This window comes from Erythrolamprus reginae, chromosome 3, assembly GCF_031021105.1.
Source record: "Erythrolamprus reginae isolate rEryReg1 chromosome 3, rEryReg1.hap1, whole genome shotgun sequence".
Lineage (NCBI taxonomy): Eukaryota > Metazoa > Chordata > Lepidosauria > Squamata > Dipsadidae > Erythrolamprus > Erythrolamprus reginae.
In genome coordinates this window covers 171,039,471-171,050,434 of record NC_091952.1, presented here as the reverse complement: position 1 = coordinate 171,050,434, position 10,964 = coordinate 171,039,471, and the positions used below count along the sequence as shown (strand labels likewise).

The 10,964-nt window shown below is 43.7% G+C and overlaps 1 protein-coding gene across 2 annotated transcripts in view; it reads right to left on the bottom strand.

Moving 5' to 3' along the window:
* Positions 1-8,363: 8,363 nt before the first annotated feature.
* The window catches only part of LOC139164707 (leukocyte elastase inhibitor-like), a 10,798-nt gene continuing 8,197 nt past the window's right edge, over positions 8,364-10,964 (bottom strand). Inside the window, exon 7 of one of the 2 annotated variants that reach the window (XM_070747156.1) lies at positions 8,364-8,864. In XM_070747156.1, the coding sequence (XP_070603257.1) occupies positions 8,457-8,864 (408 nt within the window). In that variant the 3' untranslated portion in view covers positions 8,364-8,456. Of the gene's footprint in view, positions 8,865-10,659 lie in introns of those variants that run through there. The other variant, XM_070747155.1, reaches the window with a different exon arrangement.

Sequence of the window (10,964 nt, the reverse complement as noted above, 5' to 3'; positions counted from 1 at the left end):
GTTTCCAAACTTTCTCATGGAATATAATCTGTAAATTTAAATAAAATTCTCCAAACCTCTGATCAATAGGCCAACTTTAGTTGTAGCAAATCGTCTGTCTGTCTAATTGTATCTATCATCTATCTATCTATCTATCTATCTATCTATCTATCTATCTATCTATCTATCTATCTATCTACCTATCTATCTATCTACCTACCTACCTACCTATATCTACTGTATCTCTCTCTCTCTTTCTCTCTCTCTCTCCCTCCCTCCCTTCCCCCCTCCCTCCCTCCCTCCATCAGGAGAGGAGGAAGGGGGCAAAAAAGGAAAAGGGGAGAGAGGGGGGGAATCAAAAGAGAAAGGGTGGTGCAGTGGTTAGAGCGCAGCACTGCAGGCTACTTCAGTTAACTGCTAGCTGTGGTTCAGCAGTTCAAATCTTACCACCAGCTCAAGGTTGACTCAGCCTCCCATCCCTCCGAGGTGGGTAAAATGACCCAGATTGTTGGGGGCAATATGCTGATTCTGGAAACGGCTTAGAGAGGGCTGTAAAAAAGCATTACGAAGCAATATATAAGTCTAAATACTATTGCTATTGCTAAAATCAGGAGCAGCGTGAGAAACCTACTGGAATGAACTTGCTCTTAAAACTTCCAATACACAGGTATGTGGTCTTGTTGCTAGGGAAGAAAATAATCCACCCCACACACCACCCAGTATATTTTTAGAAATTGCCCTGATATCTAAATAATCCTTCAAGGTTGCTTATCCAACCAGCTGTCGGGGATATTGATTGTAAATACACTAATCACTTTATTGCTTTGGAAAAAATAAAGGGCAAACAGGAAAAAGGGCACCCATGGATGAGGTTTGCAAGGATTAAACGTAGTAATACTGTAATTGTTTATAACTTTGTTTTACAGAGGAAAATTCAAGAGCAAAACATGAAATAATTTAATCTAAAAGATTGCTATCCTTTATAATAAAGCGTATATTGTCACCAGTGTTCCCTCTACTTTTTTGGGGGGTGGGCGGAAAAGTACAGTGTCTGAGCGGCAGTCCCTTCGGGACTGAGTGGCACAGAAATAATAAATAAATAAACAAATAAACAAACAAACAAATAAAAAACCCACCCTGTTTTGCCTCAGAGCATTTCAAAATAAAATACTGTACTGTGTGTCTATAACAGTGAGCTCATAATAGGGCAACTCTATCAATATCAAAATGCCACTTAAATAGTTGAGCTAGTTTCAAACTAGATTTTGATTTTCTTTCTCTCTTCCTTACTCCCATTCTTTTTCTTTCTCTTTTCCTTCCTCTCTTTTTTCTATCTGTTTCTCTCTCTTCCTCTCTCTCTCCTTCCCTCTCACTCTTTCCCTCTCGGCTTCTGGGCAGGTTTGGAAAACTCTGAGTTGATGATGATTTTTAAGTGAGCGATTGCTCACTGCTCAGGTTGGAGGGAACTATGATTGTCGCTGTCGTTATAGATATTATTACAATGCATTCAGAAAGTATTTGGAATGCACCAACTAAGCTCATGAAAAATATTAGGTTATGGTAAAGGTTACAAATATAATCCTATGTACAAGAATCCTGTTCAACAAGAATATCTACCTGAAGAATCGAAAGGGGTTGATTTTTTTTCACGTGAAGCAAGATTTAGATGGAACACCCTGTATTGTCACATATGATTCATAATAATCCGTAATATTTTTTTAAAGTTCGTTTCAATTTTTTAAAAAAAGTATTTTTCAAGGCTAGTCTTATTTTATTATTATTATTTTTTTATTATTTTTAGTCCTATTAAACTGGTAGCCTCAAACTGGGATGCCTATCTTTTTGTATTAAATAATATGTAGGTTATCTGTGGTACAAATGGAACAATTTTGGGGATATTCTACTGTTCCAATTGGACACAGAAAGCTGCTCAGTACAGATATAGATAACATGCATTAAGGTTGTGAGTGGTTCCTTAAAGAAACTGTACCTTTTCTACACTAATTGTATAGTCAGAGGAAAATATGCGTTCTATTTAAGGAACTGCTCCTTTTCCACTTGAAGTCCAAATAGCTGCATATTCCTAAACCAATTTATACTACAAAGAAATGTTTTATTTCATGTTTTTTTTTAAAAAAAAATCTTTATTAAGTTTCTACATATAAAAATAGAAAGAAAAGAAAAACGATTTAAACAAACAGAATATACAAAGAAGGAAAAGAAAGAAGGGAAAAAACACAAGATAGACAGACAAATGAGCATATAAATTTAAACCACATATAAAAAATGACTCTTGACTCTGAGCAAATTGTGACTTTACCACCTGAGACTTTGGTGCTGTTGTTATTTGCTGCTGACTGGGTTCACTTTAATCAACTGAATTGCTACACTATTACCTATATTTTATATATTCTATATTTTCTATTTGTATTTATTTCTTTTTATTAGTATTTTAACCTTCAGTATTTTAATTATAAATTGATTCATATTTTAACTAAATTATTGGGGGGGTTTTTTAGTGATGGATAACTGGGGTGGGCATAGGGTGTATGGAGCAAATGATTGGTATGGATGGGACGGATGGGATGGGTGGGGTCATAGTATGGGTGAGATGAATGGGAGTGATGTAAATAATACACTTGGCCAACCTGGCGCCGGAGAGGCAGGAGGGGGAGGGGCAGCTATCTCTGGGGTGACAGAGGGTCAGGATATCTCAGTGCTGCTGGGGAGAGGCAGATATGGCGGGAGCCACGGAGCTAGCCGTTCCAGGGGAAGGAGGGATCGTTGCTTAATAACGATCCCTTGTTCCGGCTCCGTGAGCTCAACCCAGAATACTGGTGATGAGTGTAAGTCTGGCCCTGGGCTCAGGTTGCTGCTACTCAATGCCAGGTCGGTGGTAAATAAAGCTCTCCTCATCCAGGATCTGATCCTGGATGAGGAGGCCGACCTGGCATGTGTAACTGAAACCTGGCTGGGCCCAGAGGGAGGAGTTCCTCTCTCTGAAATTTGCCCAGCCGGGTTTCAGATATGGCACCAACCTCGACCCCGGGGAAGGGGGGGAGGAGTGGCTATTATAGCCAGGGAGAGCCTTTGCCTGCATAGACTCGTTGCTCCGGAGATTGCGGGTTGCGAGTCCCTCCTGGTGAAGTTGGACTTAGGGGTTCAGGTGGGCTTGTTTCTCACGTACCTGCCTCCCAGCTGCGTGGCACAAGCCTTGCCTGTGCTGCTCGAGGAGGTAGCCGGGCTGGCGGTGGGGTTCCCTAGACTTATTGTCTTGGGGGACCTCAACCTGCCGTCACTCGGCGAATCCTCTGGACTGGCACAGGAGTTCATGGCCACCATGGCAGCCATGGACCTGACCCAAGTAGTTCAGGGTCCGACTCATGAGGGGGGGCACTCACCCGACATGGTATTCCTCTCTGAGCAACTGAGTAATGGTCTGAGACTAAGGGGCTTAGAAGTGTTGCCTTTGTCATGGTCAGACCATTTTCTACTGCGGCTCGACTTCCTGGCTCCAATCCTCCCCCGCAGGGAGGCGGAACCAATTAAGATGTTCCGCCCCAGACGCCTGATGGATCCAGATGGTTTTCAGAAGGCGCTTGGGGTTATTCCAGATACACTCGTCCACAGTTCGGCAGAGTCTCTGGCTGAGGCCTGGAACAAGGCTGCAGCGGAGGCCCTTGACCGAATTGCGCCGCTGCGACCTCTCCGTGGCGCTAGACCCCGTAGAGCTCCATGGTTCAACGAGGAGCTCCGGGAGTTGAAGCGTCAGAAGAGACGTCTAGAGAAGCGATGGAGGAAGAGTAAGTCCGAATCCGATCGAACACTCGTAAGAGCACATGTTAAGACTTACAAAGTGGCGCTCAAGGCGGCAAGATGCGCGTATCATGCCGCCTTGATTGCATCAGCGGAATCCCGCCCGGCCGCTCTGTTTAGGGTAACCCGCTCCCTTCTTAATCAGGGGGGAGTTGGGGAGCCCTTACAGAGTAGTGCCGAGGACTTTAACACGTTTTTCGCTGATAAAATCGCTCGGATCCGGGCGGACCTCGACTCCAATTGTAAAACAGAGTCGACTGACAACGAGTCAGTCGAGGTGACTGGGGCTAAACGTCTTTGTCCATCTGTCTGGGAGGAGTTTGACTTGGTGTCACCTGATGAAGTGGACAAGGCCATTGGAGCTGTGAGTTCCGCCACCTGTTCACTGGATCCGTGTCCCTCTTGGTTGGTTTCGGCCAGTCGAGAGGTGACACGGAGCTGGGCCCAGGAGATTGTCAACGCCTCCTTGGGGAGGGGGTCCTTTCCGGCCCTTTATAAGGAGGCACTTGTGCGCCCCCTCCTCAAGAAGCCTTCCCTGGACCCAGCCGTGCTTAATAACTACCGTCCAGTCTCCAACCTTCCCTTTATGGGGAAGGTTGTTGAGAAGGTGGTGGCACTCCAACTCCAGCGGTCCTTGAAAGAAGCCGATTATCTAGGTCCTCAGCAGTTTGGATTCAGGCCCGGCTACAGCACGGAAACTGCTTTGGTCGCGTTGATGGATGATCTCTGGCGGGCCCGGGACAGGGGCTTGTCCTCTGTCCTGGTGCTTCTTGACCTCTCAGCGGCTTTCGATACCATCGACCATGGTATCCTTCTGCGCCGGCTGGAGGGGTTGGGAGTGAGGGGCACTGTCCTTCAGTGGTTCTCCTCCTACCTCTCCGGTCGGTCGCAGTCGGTGTTAGTGAGGGGTCAGAGGTCGACCTCTAGGTTTCTCCCTTGTGGGGTGCCTCAGGGGTCGGTCCTCTCCCCCCTGCTATTTAACATCTACATGAAACCGCTGGGTGAGATCATCCAAGGGCATGGGGTAAGGTATCATCAATATGCCGATGATACCCAGTTATACATCTCCACCCCATGTCCAGTCAGCAAAGCAGTGGAAGTGATGTGCCGGTGCCTGGAGGCTGTTGGGTGGGTGTCAACAAACTCAAACTCAATCCAGACAAGACGGAGTGGCTGTGGGTCTTGCCTCCCAAGGACAATTCCATCTGTCCATCCATTACCCTGGGGGGAGAAACATTGACCCCCTCAGAGAGGGTTCGCAACTTGGGCGTCCTCCTCGATTCACAGCTCACATTAGAGAAACATCTTTCAGCTGTGGCGAGGGGGGCGTTCGCCCAGGTTCGCCTGGTGCATCAGTTGCGACCCTATTTGGACCGGGAGTCACTGCTCACAGTCACTCATGCCCTCATCACCTCGAGGTTCGACTACTGTAACGCTCTCTACATGGGGCTACCTTTGAAAAGTGTTCGGAAACTTCAGATCGTGCAGAATGCAGCTGCGAGAGCAATCATGGGCTTTCCTAAATATGCCCATGTCACACCAACACTCCGCAGTCTGCATTGGTTGCCGATCAGTTTCCGGTCACAATTCAAAGTGTTGGTTATGACCTTTAAAGCCCTTCATGGCATCGGACCAGAATATCTCCGAGACCGCCTTCTGCCACACGAATCCCAGCGGCCAGTTAGGTCCCACAGAGTGGGTCTTCTCCGGGTCCCGTCAACGAAACAATGCCACTTGGCGGGACCCAGGAGAAGAGCCTTCTCTGTGGCGGCCCCGGCCTTCTGGAACCAACTCCCCCCAGAGATTATAACTGCCCCTACCCTCCTTGCCTTTCGTAAGCTACTCAAAACCCACCTCTGCTGCCAGGCATGGGGGAATTAAGACTTCTTCTCCCCCTAGGCTGATACAACTGTATGTATGGTATGTTTGTACGTATGCTGGTTTTATACATTAAGGGGTTTTAAGTTAGTTTTTAGTATTGGATTTTTACTGTATATTGTTCATGTATATTGTTCATGACTGTTGTTAGCCGCCCCGAGTTTTCGGAGAGGGGCGGCATATAAATCCAATAAATTGAATTGAATTGAATTGAATATTTGCGGCCTGCACTGGCTGCTGATCAATTTCCGGTATTGTGTATAAAGCCCTACATGGCATCAGACCAGAATACCTCCAGGACCGTCTTCTGCCGCACGAATCCCAGCAGCCGATTAAGTCCCACAGAGTTGGCCTTTTCCAACTCTAAACAATGTCGTCTGGCGGAACCCAGGGGAAGAGCCTTCTCTGTGGCAGCCCTGACCCTCTGGAACAAACTCCCCCTGCAGATTAGAACTGTCCTCACCCTCCTTGCCTTTCGTAAGTTGTTGAAAACTCACCTTTGTCACCAGGCATGATGAAATTGACATATCCCCCAACTGTCAAGGTTTGTGTATGGTTTGATTGGATTGTGTGATTATTTTACTACAAGGGTTTTTTAATTGTTCTTTTTTAAAAATTGGATTTGAATACTGTTTATTTTGTTGTGAGCCGCCCCGAGTCTTCGGAGAGGAAGGCATACAAATCTAAATTATTATTATTATTATTATTATTATTATTATTATCATCATCATCATCATCATCATCATCATTATTACTATTATTACTATTTATCATTATCATTATTATTTATCAATTTGTATGCCGCCCCTCTCCGTAGATTTGGGGTGGCTCACAACAATAACACAATATATAACAAATCTAATAATTAAAAATCTCTAAAAACCCTTAATAATGGTTTTTAGTGTTTTTAGGGTAATAACATACACACAAACATACCATGCATAAACTGTATAGGCCTGGGGAAGATGTCTCAGTTCCCCCATTCCTGGTGTCAGAGATGAGTTTTAAGAAGTTTACGAAAGACAAGACCATGGTCGATGGTATCGAAAGCCGCTGAGAGGTCGAGAAGCACCAGGACAGAGGATAAACCCCTGTCCCGGGCCCGCCAGAGATCATCCATCAATGGGACCAAAGCAGTTTCCGTGCTGTAGCAGGGCCTGAATCCTGACAGCTGAGGGCCTAGATAATCGGCTTCTTCCAAGGACTGTTGGAGTTGGACCGCCACCACCTTCTCAACAACCTTCCCCATTATATTCAGTTTCAGTGGTATTCTACATATGCACATGAATAGTTATTTGCTTATCTTCAGTTAACATTTTCTTTCACTACATATTTGTTATATAGAAGACATAATTTGTCAACCATATTGTTGACTATCACTATCAAGCGACCTAGGTATTTGTATCTAGCATGTGGAATTTTATTTCATGTTTTATGCACTATGGAAGAATTGTTTGATAACCTTGGATGAAATACATATTATATAGGTAAAGAACAACTCAACTTGATTTAATCAGGGATATAAATAGGGCATGATTTCAAAAATATAAAAAGTAAGAATTGCCCAGCTTAGCTAATATTAGTTTTTTTCAATGGGACTGATATAAGCATATATTTAATATAATCCATAGAACTTTAAAAGGCCTAAATTTGACTTGTGGCCTTGCCTGGAGCCGTCTAAAATAGATCTCAGGAGTCCATTTTCACTCGCAGAGCTCAGGCCACCACATGTGCCCCCCCCCCACATGAATGATGTTGAACTGGCCACACCCACCCTGGCCATTCCCCCTCCCCTCAAGGTAAAACACAATCCTGATGCAACACTCAATGAAATTGAGTTTGACACCCCTGCTCTAAATCTTCCAGGTAACATGTATTGTAGAAATGACAACCCCTTCAAAATGTCATTAGAATTTCTTTATGGCACGCCTGCCTTCCATAAAACAGCTTCCAAAAAATTCAAACTACAATTTCCAGAATTCCTAGCTAAATGGAAATTAAACGACCTCCAGTCAAACACACTTGAATTTCCTAGATTAGAGATGGATACTGAAGGCATGCAGCCCTCCTTCAGTGGGTCGACCTCTAGGGAGGCACAGTATACCATGATTGCCACATCAGAATGAGGCGACAGAGAGTTTTCTCGATGAGACGACCTCAAATGTATCAAGATCTCTCCTTTTATTGTATTTTACTTTTCCTGACATGTGGTACAGAATAACCAATCCGCGAACGCCACATACATTAAGCCATCCCCCTACTATCATTCACTCTTGCACCATGTAAGGCTTCCCTTGTGGCTTCCCTATAGGTAATTAACAGAAGTTCCATTCTTTGCCTTTTCCTGGATTGTGTGTTTACTGGTGATTGGCAAAGAAATGAGAGAAAGGCATATATTTCCTTATATGGAAGTTAGCTATAGGTTTTCTTCATGTTGTATTTCCACATGGTTATGGATCCTGCAACTTGCTTATTCAGCCTGGATTTTGCTGCTTTTTATAGAGGAAGAATAAGGTTTTATACAGCACCCATTTGGGCTAAAACATCACTCTTCAGCAATATTCCATTCCAAATTTCAGTGCTTAAAAACCTATGATTACAACAGGATACCCTTTAGAGCAAAGTGTCACATAAATCCTACTAACAGACTCAGGTGTTCAAGAAAATCGAGGATGGAAAATAGGTGGAGGAATCCAACTTATTCATGGCAACTCCCCCAAGCAGGCAGAGAAATATGTATTTGCTAGGATGCTGGAAGTTGGTTTTACGACATATAATGCTCTTCATGGAGAAGCAAATCTACCAAGGAAAAGTATCGTGTTTGTTGGATTATGACGGATAAAAAATAGGAAAGGATGGTCAGCATTAAAATCCTCTTCTATGGGCCGACGTATACGTATAACTGTAACAGCAGAAGCTGCTGCTGCTTCAGTGCCCACTTCATTTACTTCCAGAAATGACTGGTGGACAATTTTAGACACATGGAGATCCAGAGATCCTGACATTCCCGACAAATTAGCCTTGCCACTGTCAAAAATATCTACTAGCCCCAATGCTTCAAAGTAAGATTTAAGATCATAGTGTTCTTCCAGCTGAAATTTAGGTAGATGTACAGAGACGTCCACATAGAGATTCATATTATTCTGGTGGGTCCATTCTTTCAGTTTTTTCAAAGAAAGCTGCTGCTCCAGCTAAAAAAGAAAGACAAATAATTATTTGAATCTCTGGGCCACAATATTTCCATTTCAGCACAGAGAAACGTGTTGCTGTAAAACAGGACATCACTGACTTCAGAATGAATTAATTTGCAGAGCCACAGAGCACATTTCTCTACCCCAGACATAGTGTTTCTCTAAATGAGTGCAAGATGGGTTTGTGCCCTCATTGGCCAGGGGGTAAGATCTAATCACCCCAAGCCTTAAGACTCTTGCAGAAGGCGAGGAGAGTGGGGGCATTGAGAGTGGGAGAAGCTGATTCCAGAGGAACGCCCCCCCCCCGAGAAGGGTGTTCCCCTAGGTCCTGTTCTGATTTCTGTTAGAACTTTAGCAATTACAAATAACTCTTACTAAATGCAGTACAGTGTTCCCTCGATTTTCGCGGGTTCAAACTTCGCGGATAGCCTATACCACGGTTTTTCAAAAAATATTAATTAAAAAATACTTTGCTGTTTTTTTCCCTATACCACGGTTTTTCCCACCCAATGACGTCATATGTCATCGCCAAACTAATAATTTTTGCAAATAAATAACAAAAAGATAATTATTGTTAATAAATAATTATGTTTATAAATATCAGGATCACTAAGTGTCTTATTCAATGGGGAGTACCAGTAATAATGGTGAGTAAATGGTTGTTAAGGGAATGGGAAATGGTAATTTAGGGGTTTGAAGTTAAGGGAAGGCTTGTGATACTGTCCATAGCTAAAAATTGTGTATTTACTTCCGCATCTCTACTTCGCGGAAATTCAACTTTCGCGGGCGGTCTCGGAATGCATCCCCCGCGGAAATCGAGGGAACACTGCATTTCATAAACAAAGAAACTCCATTTTTATTTCTCTTCTCTTCCCAATTCAAATACAGTTCATTCTAGCACATTGCTCTCAGCCCGTTATCTTTAATTGCATTCCTCGCATTCTTTCTACCCTTCTCCAGATAACAAGATTTATGTACTCACAGCATGATTCTAAAACAGCAGAACTGACTGTATATCAATACAGAATGTTTTTGCTAGCTTGGAAGTGGAATGGAAACCTTCCATCATTCACTCCGCAACGTTGAAACTCCACCCTTCTTCCCCACTGACCCCATGACGTATCAAATACATCACTACAGTATTTAACCCATTCCTCCCCTTAATATCTTCTTCCAAACACCTGTTCCTTATGTTTTTGGACCCTTCTGAATTTAGGATTTACCCAGCGAACATCTGATTCTTCCTCGTTAGATCCTGGACTCATAGCCCCATCCTGTTGCTGGCCTTCCACCTGTTCTACTACCTGTAAACCTGGGCCCACCACTAATTCATAAACACTATCTGTATCAGAGTCCTCAATTTCTTCATCATCCTCCAACTGACCAGGATTATGTACAATAGGCCCCACCAAGCAACATTGTCTAGTTTACGGGACCTGTAGAAGGCCAACTCTGTGGGACCTAACCAGTCACTGAGATTCATGCAGCAGGAGGCAGTCCCGTAGGTAATCTGGCTCGATGCCATGTAGGGCTTTATAGGTCATTACCAATACGGTGAATTGTGTTCGGAAACCAATCGGCAGCCAATGCAGTCTGTTAATGCCGTATAATTAACAATTCATTTTTTCAAGAAAAGTCTGATTTAAGATTTATGTCTGTGTGAACACTAAATATAGATTTGAACAAACTATGTGTGTGCTAAGTTTTCTCCGTTCCATAGCTGGGGCAGAACAGACACTTTCTGAATTCTATATTATCAATTATTTTCAAGGACAAGGGACCAAAGACACTTACATTATATTGAATGAAAACCAACTTTATTCCAGTAATTCATGTGTTACTTGTTTTACAAATACAATGCACAGTAGCTGCCGTTGCCTGATGGCTTCCAAACAGCTGAAATTGCAATCCCCAGAATTCCTAGCTAGCTGGAAATTAAAGGAACTGCAATCAAACACAGGTGAATGTCATAAAGGAGAGATGGCTACCCTTTAGAGGTCAGAGCATCATCATGTGATGTATCATGACTTCCCCCACTTCACTAGACCAGGCATGGGAATGGCCAGCACCTGACTCATCCTACACGGGGGCTAAAAGTTT